This window comes from Jaculus jaculus, chromosome 14 (assembly GCF_020740685.1).
Source record: "Jaculus jaculus isolate mJacJac1 chromosome 14, mJacJac1.mat.Y.cur, whole genome shotgun sequence".
NCBI classification, from domain to species: Eukaryota; Metazoa; Chordata; class Mammalia; order Rodentia; family Dipodidae; genus Jaculus; species Jaculus jaculus.
The window spans coordinates 40,210,382-40,222,829 of NC_059115.1; the positions used below are offsets into that span (position 1 = coordinate 40,210,382).

The window sequence follows — 12,448 nt, forward strand, 5'->3', positions numbered from 1 at the left end:
ATTCTGAAAAGTTTAGATGAAAGGAAGTTACATGATTTTTATCATAAACAAATGATAAATGTTTGAGTCCAGAGATGTGCTAACTTTAGGCACTATAGCGCTACCCCACAGACATGTACAGGCTTGTCTTTATGCACCAGCCCCAAATTTATTTTGAATTTGTAAAACTGATCATAAGACTAGGAAGATTATTTGTTAAAATGCTTAAAGGACCCTAATTTGATCCCTAGAACTAATGTTAAAATGCCAGGCATGGTGGCAGGCTTGAAATCCCAGCACTGAAGAGGCAGAGGTAGAACCCTAGGGCTCATGATGAATCAGTCTAACCTAATTGGTGAGTTCAAGGGCAGTAAGAAACCTTGCTTCAATACATACATAAAGTTGGATAGCAACTAAAACCTGAGGATGCCTTCTGGCTTGTGTGCACAAATACATCCAAATAGCAATCGCTGCTACTCATGAAACCCATCAATGAATTAACTTATCAAGTTTACATGAGTTTTAAGTAAGTCATTTATACTTTTATGGTTTTTGTTATTTAACAGTATTTTACTCATGCCAATGCCACCTTGTGGTAAGGCATCAGATATTTTATGATAGCTATGAAGACTCATTCCTAACTGTCCTCAGAGTGCCTAAGTAGTGCCCAACCTACAATAATGACTCAAACCACAGGATTAATGAAGCAAAACACTACTTAATAGAAAGAAAAATGGACTTAATGATTTAAAAGCTTTCTCATAGAAAACACAATAGAGAACAATGTGAAGTATGCAAATTTGGGGGATGACAGTCGCCCAGTGCTACCTCACTGCTGACAGGAATCTGGGTATCTACTTTGTACATTTACCTGTGTATTACAACTGGATTGCACTCTGGTGGTGATATTAAAACATTTTACACTCTTACCTGAAATACCTTAAAATTCGGAGATAATCTTCTTGAATCCTTTGCTTGGCTTGTCCAACAAATCTAACTTTCTTATTTTTTAAATCTGTATAGCCATTAAAGTAGTCAAACAAAGTACCATCAAAACCTATTCATTAGAACAAAAGGGGAGAAAAATTTTAGCAAGAACTGGATGAAAAAATCTAAAAACTAGCAAACAATAAAAACTCAACAAAGAGTTATAAAATTAACATCCAGGAAGGAAGAGAAAATAAGGCTGTGTTTATAAATAAAAAGACACCTCACGTCCAAGAATGAACTAAAAGGGAGTGTGCCATACCTCTATGATTGGTAAGGGTACAAGATAGTACACAAGCTCATTTTCACACTATGACAGGAAAATGAACTCTAATAGCCAAAGTAATCTTTAAAACTTGACCAGGAAAATACAGATGCACACAGTACAAGAAATAATAAATCTAATTACCTACAAAGATCAAGCATGCCTGGTGGAAAAAGCCACCATATAGTAAAAAATCATTAGTTAAGACACCTTGGAAAGCAAATCCCTATCACCATCCATAGAAACTAATGGCTAATTCCATAGCACACCAATGCTCTTATGGAATCCCAGCACTCCGGAAGCTGAGTGCAGGGGAGTTGGGAGATCAAGAGTAGCCTGGGCCACCCACAAGACCCTCTCTCAAAATAAAAATAATAATAAAAATCCAAAAGCCTCTTTAAAAATGAGCATTTCAAAGACGGGCATGGTGGTGCACACCTTTAATCCCAGCACTCAGAGGCAAAGGTAAGAGGATTGCCATGAGTTCAAGGCCACCCTGAGACTACATAGTGAATTCAGGTCAGCCTGGGCTACCTCATAAAAACAAAAATAAAAAAAGCATTTCAACCTACTTAGTAAGAAATACAAATTTTTAAAATATTTATCAGATTTTTCTCAGATTAGCAGACATCCAGCTGTCTGGTAACAGAGGCACTGTGTGTTCATTCACAAAATCTCCACTGCCAGCAAATGTTTCCTCATACGCTGAACACAGAAAATGGGGAGAAAAGAGCATAACTAATTTTAATATAACTTTAAAATGTTGGGTATTAACAGTGTACAGTTATATCTTAGTTTCACTGCTCATCCTAGGTAAACTCTCAATCCTAGGCAAATATGAAACATGTTATTTCAAGAAGAGAAGCACTTAAGACCATTCAACCAGCCATGAACATAGTCAGTGGTCACATCACACACTTCAGTCTGTGTCACCAGAGGCCAGGATAAGATGCATGGCTCCACTTCTTTAAAAAAAAAAAAAAAAAAAAAAAAACTGACAGTCTAGCTCTGCTGAACTATAAATGGCATTTGATTTTAACAGAGCACAACAATGATGAGCTGGACCTCATGCCTGTGTGTTTGCAGACTCTTGATCTACACACAGAGACAGGCAACTATGAGCATGAAATACTTGTACATATATGGCAAAGTTCAAATGGCTCAGGTTCCAAAAGACAGGCAAAAATAATGATAAGCAGCAAAACTGACTACAAGGTCTGCCTGCTTTAGAACTTATGTGAGAACCTCATTCCAATCCCTAACACTACCAGAAGGAAAAGAAAAATCATAGGAATGAGACAAAAACAATGACATGGGAAGCAAGGTAGTCAGCCATAAATGTCAGAACTATTAACGCTAGAACTAGCAAGGCTTGAAAAAAGCCTGAGCAGGAAACAGGACTACAGTAAGGATTAACAGCATGCCATACCATTCTTTTAAAATACAGTGAATAAAGTCAAAAGCATGTCTTAGACTGCTCTGGTTAGAATTCTAATTCTACAGTTAACAACTAATTATTTCATTGGGTTGTTAGGCAGATCAAACTTACGCAGCATTTTTAAAATAGTGCTGGGCATTCAGCAAACATCCCAAGACCAGTAACAAGTATAGCTTTTACCTTGAAACAGAATATTAGTTTTTCTTCTTTACATGATTATACTTAACAAGAAACCCACTAGAGAGGACTCTGTAAGCTAGTTGGATAAATAATGGGAAAAGAAGCCAGGCATGTGGTGCAAACCTTTAGTCACAGCAGTCGGGAGGCAGAGGTAAGCTTGCTGTGAGTTCAAGGCTACCCTGAGACTACATAGTGAATTTTAGGTCAGCCTGGGCTACAAAAAAACCAAACCAAAAAAAGGAGGGGGGGAATTTATTTTGAGTATACAATTGAGAGATAATGTGCATTAGCTGGACTCCTTATTGTCGTAATTGCCTAGGCTTTGCAAGTCCAGGTTCCCACCACTGTTGTGCGGGCTGAAGAACTAAGGTACTTAGCATCTGCAGTTTCATCTGTCCCGTCTTGCCTAACTCATCTTCTGCAGCCTCCAAAGAAATTCTTAAACACAAAGGGCTTAGGTGAAATTCAAGTACAAAACATGATTTCTCAAAAATGTGCCAAACTATTAATTTAACTCACCTGTACCTGAGAGTCCATCACTTCAGTAATACTGAGTTTAAATGTGTTTCACTTTGCATGCCAGCTCTAACCATTGAAGATTCTAAGATGCATTGCTAAAAAAAGAAATGTGATGTGTGTACACCCAGCAGTCACAAAGATGAGGAGGCCATGTACTCTCTGTGCCAAGGCCCCAAGGAGAGGAGTGAGAACACAGGCATACACTAAAGGCAGAGAAAAGTGCATCGTGCACATATATTTTCTTGACAATGTTAGGATGCAGTTAATAAAGACTGAATATGTAAATGTGAAGGCTCTGTTCTAAGTATTTACTTCCTTCATCTTCACTACGATGCTACCAAGCTCTATACCATTAACAGCCTAGTTTAAAGCTAGTAAGTGAAGCAGTCAGAACAGGAGCCCAGAAATTTTGCCTGTAGCCAACATGACAAACTGTCTCCTAAAAGAAATTAGTGCAACTTAAATTGGAGAACATTCCAGAATGCAGGTTTCAATGAAAAGGCATTCTGACAGAATGAACTGAAACACTGTCATATCTCCATCTATTACCTAGAAACATGGAATTGATCGTGAGGTCTCTACGTTCAGCATCTTTCTGCCAGTCAGTTGTGAATTCTACCTCGGCATGTCTCCCATCAGTGGTAACATCAATCCGGAGTGTAGTAATTTCAAAATTTTCTTCATGAAGCTGTAACCAAACGCAGGCTTTTAAACAAAACTGGCTTGTAATATACTGAGTCTGTCTTCATTAAGGCATGCTACTGTGATCCCTACCAATTATTGTATCTCAATGTGAATTGATATAAACATGTATATCTTGAAACAGAAAGACTATTTAAAGACAAAACCAAATAATGTCCTGTTAAAATGCCCACTGTGACTGAGTTCAACACAAAATAAAGGACCAGCATGCAAAGTTGCCCTCTGACCTACACATATAAACATTTTTTTAAGCTGTTGAAGTTTTTTTTTAAAAAAAAAACACAATAGAAATATAAGAAATATAAGATCAGGATATAAGATCACTCTCATGGAATGTGAATAAAAGTCATGAATGAAGAGAGAAGAAGAAATATAAAACTGGACAGCCTCCTGGTCCAATACCCAATAACACAGTTTCCAAAGAGCATAAAGGGTCCAAAAAATCCACTGCACAATAAATGAAAAAACATTTCAAACCAATGCATACCATCTTGAAATGAAAAACCTCAAGGGCAGAAAGGCTTCCCAAAGAAGAACCTAAATCAAGACTTTACAAGGCAGCACTGAAACTGAGAGGCAGCCTTCACATCTATGAGTGGCAACTACTCTCAGTGTACAATTCAACAGGAGTAAAATAAAACTATTTTTAAACACATAAGGCTTCCTTGGATTTTGGACTGCTAACAGGACATAAATCAAGATGCCACATGGCACACAGAAATCAGGAGGCATAATGCAGACGTGCCAAGGTTAATCTTAAAGTTCATACTGGAGCAGGAAGATAGAAAAGAAACAAGAACGGACATTTGATTTGTTTAAATTTCTTGAGAAATTTACAGCATGGCACAGAGTATGGGAATGAATGAGTGGTACATGAAAGCTATATACTAGAAAAATACTGTAACCTGTGAGGGGGAAAAAAAGCATGAATAGAATGAGCTGTAAATAAACAGTTATAAATATGAACTCTTCATACAGAGTTAACTGAAAATATGCTGGGAAGATGAGGAAGAGGTGCTGTATGGGCTTGCTGGGGAGAAGAATGAGGAAAGTCAACTATCCTCCCAGGAGGAAGTCCGGGGGGAAGGCTAAGAACCTATAAGTAAAAAACAAAAGCTGTATATAGCATGCAAAGGTTTTTTTGTTCTCTGCTGAAATCGTAGAGGTAAATCTCCAACTGAGAAGTGACTGCAATGCGGAAGAACACAAGATTTAAGAACAGTAGAGGACACTGACATTTTTACTGAGGCTTCTTTGTAGTGCTGGGAATTTAGTCTCGGTTCTCACACACGCTAGTCAAGCAATCACACTGGACTATCCTCCCATCCCTTCTTTAGACTTTTTGTTATCTGCTCTTTTAGTTAGAAAAACAAGACTACATTTTAAAGAGAGACGGCAGTGCACAAAAGTAGCAGGCCTTCCACTCACCCTGGCGGTAATTGTCCCATGCTTCTCTCCTTTGTTGTTGATCATACGGATGCCAGCCGACTGGAACATCTCCTTCATCTGGGCTGGTGTGGCCGTGGTGGCAAAATCCACATCCTGAGGCTTGACCCCATTGAGTAAGTCCCTCACAGCTCCTCCTGCTATTCTTAGTTCATGATTCTCTTTGACAAATAATTCTGAGAAGAGAGACTTCTGTTATAACGTGATTAAGATGAAGAATCACTGAGTACCAGGTTCCACCCTATACTACAAACAGTGGAGGTCATTGAACTGAGTGAACTGCCAGATGAAGCTCAGAACAGCCCATAGACTGGACATGGCTCTGCTACAGCACACCACCACTAAAGACTGGGAAGAGAAATCTGACATGAATTTTCTTTGTTGAATCAGAAGACATTTCACAATGTTTAGAGGTCACCAGCATAAACAGGAGTTTTACCAAGCAGTTCTGCTTTGTGACTTGCAGTTTGTGTGCACATGGCAAGGGCAACACTCACCTAGCTCTCTGTGTGGGCAGAGGCAGAAGCTTGACATGAAACCCATCATCAGTGTTACAGAAACAAATTAACCTGCCTGTGTTATTGGAAACTAGCTTGTACCTGTGCTGTGGGGAGAACCACTTGCACACTGGAACTACTAAGAGTGACTACATGGACTGCTACTTTAGTATATGACGTGGATAAGTCCTCTACAATTACATGGCAGAATGACATCCAAACTGGTCTAAAGCGACCAGTAAAACCTTCACGTTCTCTGAGCTGGCCTGCCACTCACAACCACACCCTGGTGTTTTGAAAACCTTACAGGATTTCACTGAAGATAGCATCACACAAGGACATATCTTGACTACAATGGATCACGACAAATCAAAAGGAAAATCTGAAAAACCAAATATGAACACCGTCCCAAGACTGCTCCTTACCTTCCATCAGTTCACATGCTCTCACCTTCCAGCTAAGAATGAAGATGACCAAAGTATTACTTCTGCTTTCCGAAAGTATATAACCCACTCCAGAATATCCTAGCACACTAGCACAGGCTCCAATATTAAAAGAATCCCCTTTCTTTTTTCTTAGTTTTTCGAGGCAGGGTCTTGCTCTAGCCTAGGCTGACTTGAAATTCAGTATGTAGTCTCAGGGTGGCCTTGAACTCATGGTAATCCTCCTACCAATGCCTCCCAACTGTTGAGATTAAAGGCATGCACCATCACACCTGGCTTAAGTCCTTTCAAAAGTCCTCTTCCTAAGACAGAAGCCCCAGTGGGAACTGTTTGTAGTGTTCTTACTGCCAGAAGTTAGTAACCCAACTTGGTGTATCCCTGGGGGTGGAGGTGGACCTTGACAATATACATCAGAGTGGTAGCATTCCTAATCACAATTCAAAATGTAATCCTCAACATCTACTATCCTTTGCCACCCAACAGTCCTACTCTTCCCAAAACTTAGGCCCACTAAGTAGACTCCCTAAGATGGCTTGCTTAAACATCTGTGCCTGAAGTGTATGTGTGCTCTCGCAGGAGATATAAATTTCAGTAAAGCCTCCTGAAAAGGAAGGATTCAGATTCTCTTACTGTGGTATTTCCAATCAAATCTCACCAACCATATAACTCTACTAAGGGTCTCTAATATGGCCCAAGGTCCTTAAAATACAAAAAAAGTATCAGTCCACAGCTTTCATAAGACCTACGGAGAGTTCCATGTCCCAAGTAGCTGAAGATTTGTCCAAATTGGATTCTAGTTCCATTTCTCTCTAGTCCAGGCCCTCTAAACTGTATGCCTGTACTGACACAAGAGTCTCAAAGACTGCCTTCATTGGATCTCCCAGCCTCCAGTGCCCTACCACCTGCCCTGAAAGCTTATCCTCCTGTCTAGCCAGAGGAATCTAAACCTCAAGGCTAATTATGCTGTGTAATTCTTCCTCCTAAGAACTCACATCAAAATGTTCAATTTCTTACCATATTATACAAAGGCTCCCATAACCAAGTTCTCAGTTCTTATCTTTGCCACACACGTTACCCACACCAAACTCTCCCTGTGGTTTCCCTCTGACTTTTCGGGGAGCATGTCACTCAAAACCCTTTCCTAACTTACTCATACAGCTCACTGGCCAGCAGTCTGCCTTCTTACTTCATAACATATACAAAGACAGACAATGCAAACAGCAGCCAGCAAAGCTTGACTCTACATGGTAAATCAAAGTCCCATGAAATAAATGTAATTACACTTACTAATGGAATTTAACAAGTTCTTAAAATGGATTTTATAACCTACTCATGGGCCACCATTCAGATGGAAAACAGTATTAAAGTCAATCTTACTCATCTGTGTGACTCAGGTTAGGAAGCCTGTCCTGAAGGTGAGGTTAAACAACTTCTAACACCTTCCTTCATACACACTACTGTACACTAAAACCATTTACACCCGTGTCTCCCCTAGTTTGTTTTTACTTTTAAACTTTGTGTGTGGGTGTGTGGGTGTCATAGCATACATGTGGAAATGAGAGGAAGGTTGTCTCCTTCATCAAGATTGTTTTCTGCCTCTGGGGCCTGTAAGTTTCAGGATTCTCCTAGCTCCAGCTCCAATTGCCAGAGGTGTGCTGGGATTATGCATGCAGGTGCCTGCCTTGAGTCTGACTTCATGGGGGTGTTATGAATCAAACTCAGTTGGCAAGCACAGAGTAAGTACCTTTAGCAGCTGAGCCATCTTTCCAGTCCACGTCTCCCCATTTCTTAAGGTACTTATGAATTATCTTTACATCAACTTGGCTAACAATGGAAGTGAACTGTAATATTCCAGCTAAAGAGTGACATCACTGGAGAATAGAGGTATGTGTGTGTTGAAGTATTGAGTGGTAAAACTAAAACATTAAGATTTGGAGGGGGGGAGGAAGAGGGTGAGGGCCCAATCCTTGGCACCAACTTTAAATATCATGATGGTCATGGGTGAGTTTCTACCCATATCCAATGTTTTCAATTCACAATTGCTTCACAGCAATAAAAATGTAAGCTCAAAGTCACTTGGTAAACTAATTCCATTTCAGAAAGGAGATACTGAACCTAAAGCAATTTGTTTTTTATCCTTGTGTCAGTAAACCGTTTCCAAAATCTCCCAATTCAGTGTATTTTTTGTTTTTTTTTAATTTGAGAGCAAGTGAATGAGTATGGACATACCAGGGCCTTTTGGCAATAGTAAATGAACTCTATATGCATGTGCCACTTTGTGCATCTGGCTTTACATGGGTACTGGGGAATTGAACTCAGGCTGGCAGGCTTTGCAAGCAAGGGTCTTTAACTGGTGAGGCATTTCCCCAGCCCAATTCAGAGTTTTTAAAGTTATCTTTTAATACAATATAGAGAAGAACAGAAAAGCATATTTGTATGGAACAGTAATGTCACATTTCAGGAACAAAAAAGTAGCCTTTAAAGCAATGATCTCCCAGTTTCTGTTCCCCAGGATTAATCTGTGAAGTTAAAAACAAACAAACCCAACACCACAAAAACAAATGCCATCCCTCCAAGAGATTCCAGCTTAGTAGATAGAATGCCTACATCTGTGTTTTAGAAAGCATCTAAATAAAGTGATTCTGACAGCCAGGTCTGCAGAGTAGCTTTAAATCCTTTTTACACGTGTACAGCTACATGTATTCCTGAAAGCACCCCTGACACTCAGCTCCATCCATAGCTGACACTAAAGATCAACATAGATAAAGCACAACAGTATCAAGCAGAAGTAGCTTACCAGACACTTTAGCTAAATCAACTTATTTTGCATGTCTAAAAAAAGGAGGTAACTCCAATTTCCCTCTGTCATCAATTCTCTCTGAAGGCAATTATACATGTGAAGAAAACAATGGTCTACTGTTTCCAAACTGGGCTGACATAAGACTGTGCAAGTTTAAAATCCAGTTCTGGGCTGCAGAGATGGCTTACTGGCTAAGGCACCTGCCTACAAAGCCTAAGGACCCAGGCTCAGTTCTCCAGTAACCAAGTAAACCAAATGCACATGAAGGTACATACCTCCAAGGTTTGCAGTAGTTAGAGGCCCTGGTGTACTCATTTTCTCCTCTGCCTCTCTTTCTTCCTCTCTAATATAAATAAAATATTTTAAAAAATAAAATCCGGTTCCTTCAGTTACTAGTCAGGGAAAAAGGGCAGGGCACTCCACACTCGTAATGTTTGAGAGTACCCACTGGTGTTCAGACTAACTTCTGTATTTCACACACCTACACAAAAGCCAACTTTTGTTGCACTCAATTTCTCAGTTTTAGTAATTTGGCTTATAGTACTGGATTATTCACAAGCCTTTCTGTTATGCTCAACAAAAACATGAATTAGAATATTTATCCTGTGCATCTCCATGTATAATTCGTAAACAAAAACACAAAACCAGACATCCTAATCTCTCACCTGTCAGATTCTTCAACCCTTCTGTGAAAAGTGACTGAAATTCTGGAGACTGCAACTTCATTGTAAACAGGTGTCGCTTCAAGAGACACAATCTACTAAAACTACAGTTCAGAACTGGCCTGTGCCACAGATAGAGGTGCCTCAGCATCTGGAGACAGTCACCAACCACGCATCTACAAAGCAAACATGTGCACAATTAAGCTTCAAAGTAGGGACATACCAGGGCTATTTTACTGTTCGACAAAGTCATTTCTCCAAATGAAAAATGGTCAAACTGATCACCTGAACTACCCCACAACCTATGCTGGCAGCTACCCAGTTCTGTCCTCCGGAAGCACTTAACTATATTCATACCACACGTGACTGCCCTCCACCTCTCGGAGAACCAGGCGGGAGATCCTCGGAAGTTAACTGAAATCCTCCAGAACATGTCAGTTACATGTGGCTATCACCCTACTACTCCCCCAGCACCCGAAATGTCAGTCTCAGGGGCTTGCCTTCCAAAAGCAAATCGATTTCGTTGGTTTGACCTGGGTTTCCACATTCCTTCCCTCCCCTCGGCCCTCCTCCCGAGCCGGCCTGGGGAATCAGCACGTCATCCAAGGGACCCTCAGGGCACGCAGAGAGCAGAGGGGCGGCCCCCCGACGCCGCGTGGGGGAGCGAAGACTCTGTGCACGCCCAGGCCAACTCGGGACGGCCTCCGGGGACCGGACCCTGGGCCGCCGCGTCCGCCGCTCCCCCGGGTGACAGTGGCGAGGTCGGGACGCAGGGAGGAAAGAGCACCCCATTCCCAGAAAGCCTGAGAGGACATGGCTCCCTCCCGCGCGCCCCGAGCTGCCCGGCCGCGCGGGGACACGACACCTCCCATGGCCGTGCGCGCCCGCTTACCCGGCCGCGGCCTCGCCTCACGCACACTTCCGGGCAAGCGAGCGCGGCGACGTCAACGACGCACGTCGGCCGGCAGCCAATGGGAAGCCGGGGGGAGGGTGGAAACCCAGCCTAAGCTCCGGTCCGCTCCGTGGAAGTTGCTGGACTTAACTTTAAATAACCCCGGGAGTTCTGCCTAGCTGTGGCTGCTCGGTTCTGGAGAGGTCGCATTCGGTGTGAAGATCTTCGCTTTGATGTGGTCCTTTCCTGACGTGGGCGGAGTGGCACAGGTGTGAGAGGACAGGCGCTGAACTCTAAATGTGGACAAGTAAATACAAGTGGAACTTCGTTAACTTTCCCAAGATTGTCCTTGAAGAATGCATGGGCACTGGTGTTTCTCGTAGCTTCAGGGAAATTGCGCGTCCTGATTGTAGAAGGAACAGGGCTACCTTTCCAACTTGATTTTCAGAGACCAGTGAGCCTCTCCAAATCCCAAGGGAAGTCCCAGACCCCTCTCGGCCCTAATTACCATTTCAGGCCATCACTCTGTAGAATGGACAGTTACATCCCGGTCAGTTCCACAACATATGGACAAATTCTATTAAAAGAACAATAGCGCTGACATAGCATAACATTTTAAAACAAACCAGACAAGAAAAAAATAAGCGGTATGTGGTGGCGCACTCTTTTAATACCAGCGTTTGGGAGGCAAAAGTAGGAGGTTCTCTGAGTTTGACACCACCCAATGAATTCCAGGTCAGCCTGGACTGCAGCGAGACCCTACCTCAAAAAAAACCAAACTTCCCATAAAGACAATGAGGGGGGGCGGGGAAGGCTAGATGATTTCAGTAGTCACATTTAGCAAACGTAAGAAAAAGCTACTATTTTTTCACATAAGTTGTAACATTTCCCTCTGAGCTTGAGCCTAACACAAAAGTCAATCTACATGCTAATAGACAATACTAATAAAAAATATAATATTAGCAAATTGGATCCCACTAGATAAAACTAGAAAGAGATCCTCATTGTAAGTTTGAGTTTATCTCAATTTAAGTTAGATTTAATATTCAAAAAACATTGTATAATTCACCATATTGCAGACAATATATATATATGTATATATGCATATATGTGTATATATATAATCACTCCAATAGATCCAAAAGGAGTACTTAAAATCCAACACCTATTTATTTAGTATAAAATCTCTCAAGAAATTAAAATTAAAAAAGACTTCCTCATTATGGCAAAGGGCACCTACAAAAAGCTATTCCTAACATCAAACTTAATGAAAACATTTTTTATCATATTTCTTCAACTATTAGAAACAAGAAAAACGATGCAGTCTCACCACTTATTTTCAACAGCTGCCTGTAGCTCATCATTAAAATTAAGCAAGATCAAAAAGCATAACAATGTAGAATAAACTAAAACTGTGTCTTAATATGACATGATGGTTTATGTGGAACTCACAGCAAACAGCAAATGAACTACTACAGCTGATAGTGATCTTTCAAAGATCTCAGGGTATAAGGTTAATATGTAAATTTCTAGTTCTGTACTCTAGCATCAAACACAATGAAAAACTACACTATTTTTGTATAAGTAAAACATGCAGAAATAAATGTAACAAGAGAAACTACATGGTTGGAACTGAAT

General features: G+C 40.9%; 1 protein-coding gene across 4 annotated transcripts in view; it reads right to left on the minus strand.

The window, feature by feature from the left end:
* Positions 1 to 10,832, minus strand: part of Trnt1 (tRNA nucleotidyl transferase 1) — a 19,756-nt gene extending 8,924 nt beyond the window's left edge. For 2 of the 4 annotated variants that reach the window (XM_045134250.1, XM_045134249.1), the window contains exons 1-4: positions 10,419 to 10,795; positions 5,499 to 5,692; positions 3,918 to 4,056; positions 910 to 1,036 (exon numbers count right to left, since the gene is read on the minus strand). In XM_045134250.1, coding sequence (XP_044990185.1) covers positions 910 to 1,036; positions 3,918 to 4,056; positions 5,499 to 5,692; positions 10,419 to 10,710 — 752 coding nt within the window. In that variant the 5' untranslated portion in view covers positions 10,711 to 10,795. The other 2 variants (XM_004651499.2, XM_045134251.1) reach the window with 2 other exon arrangements.
* Positions 10,833 to 12,448: the final 1,616 nt, after the last annotated feature.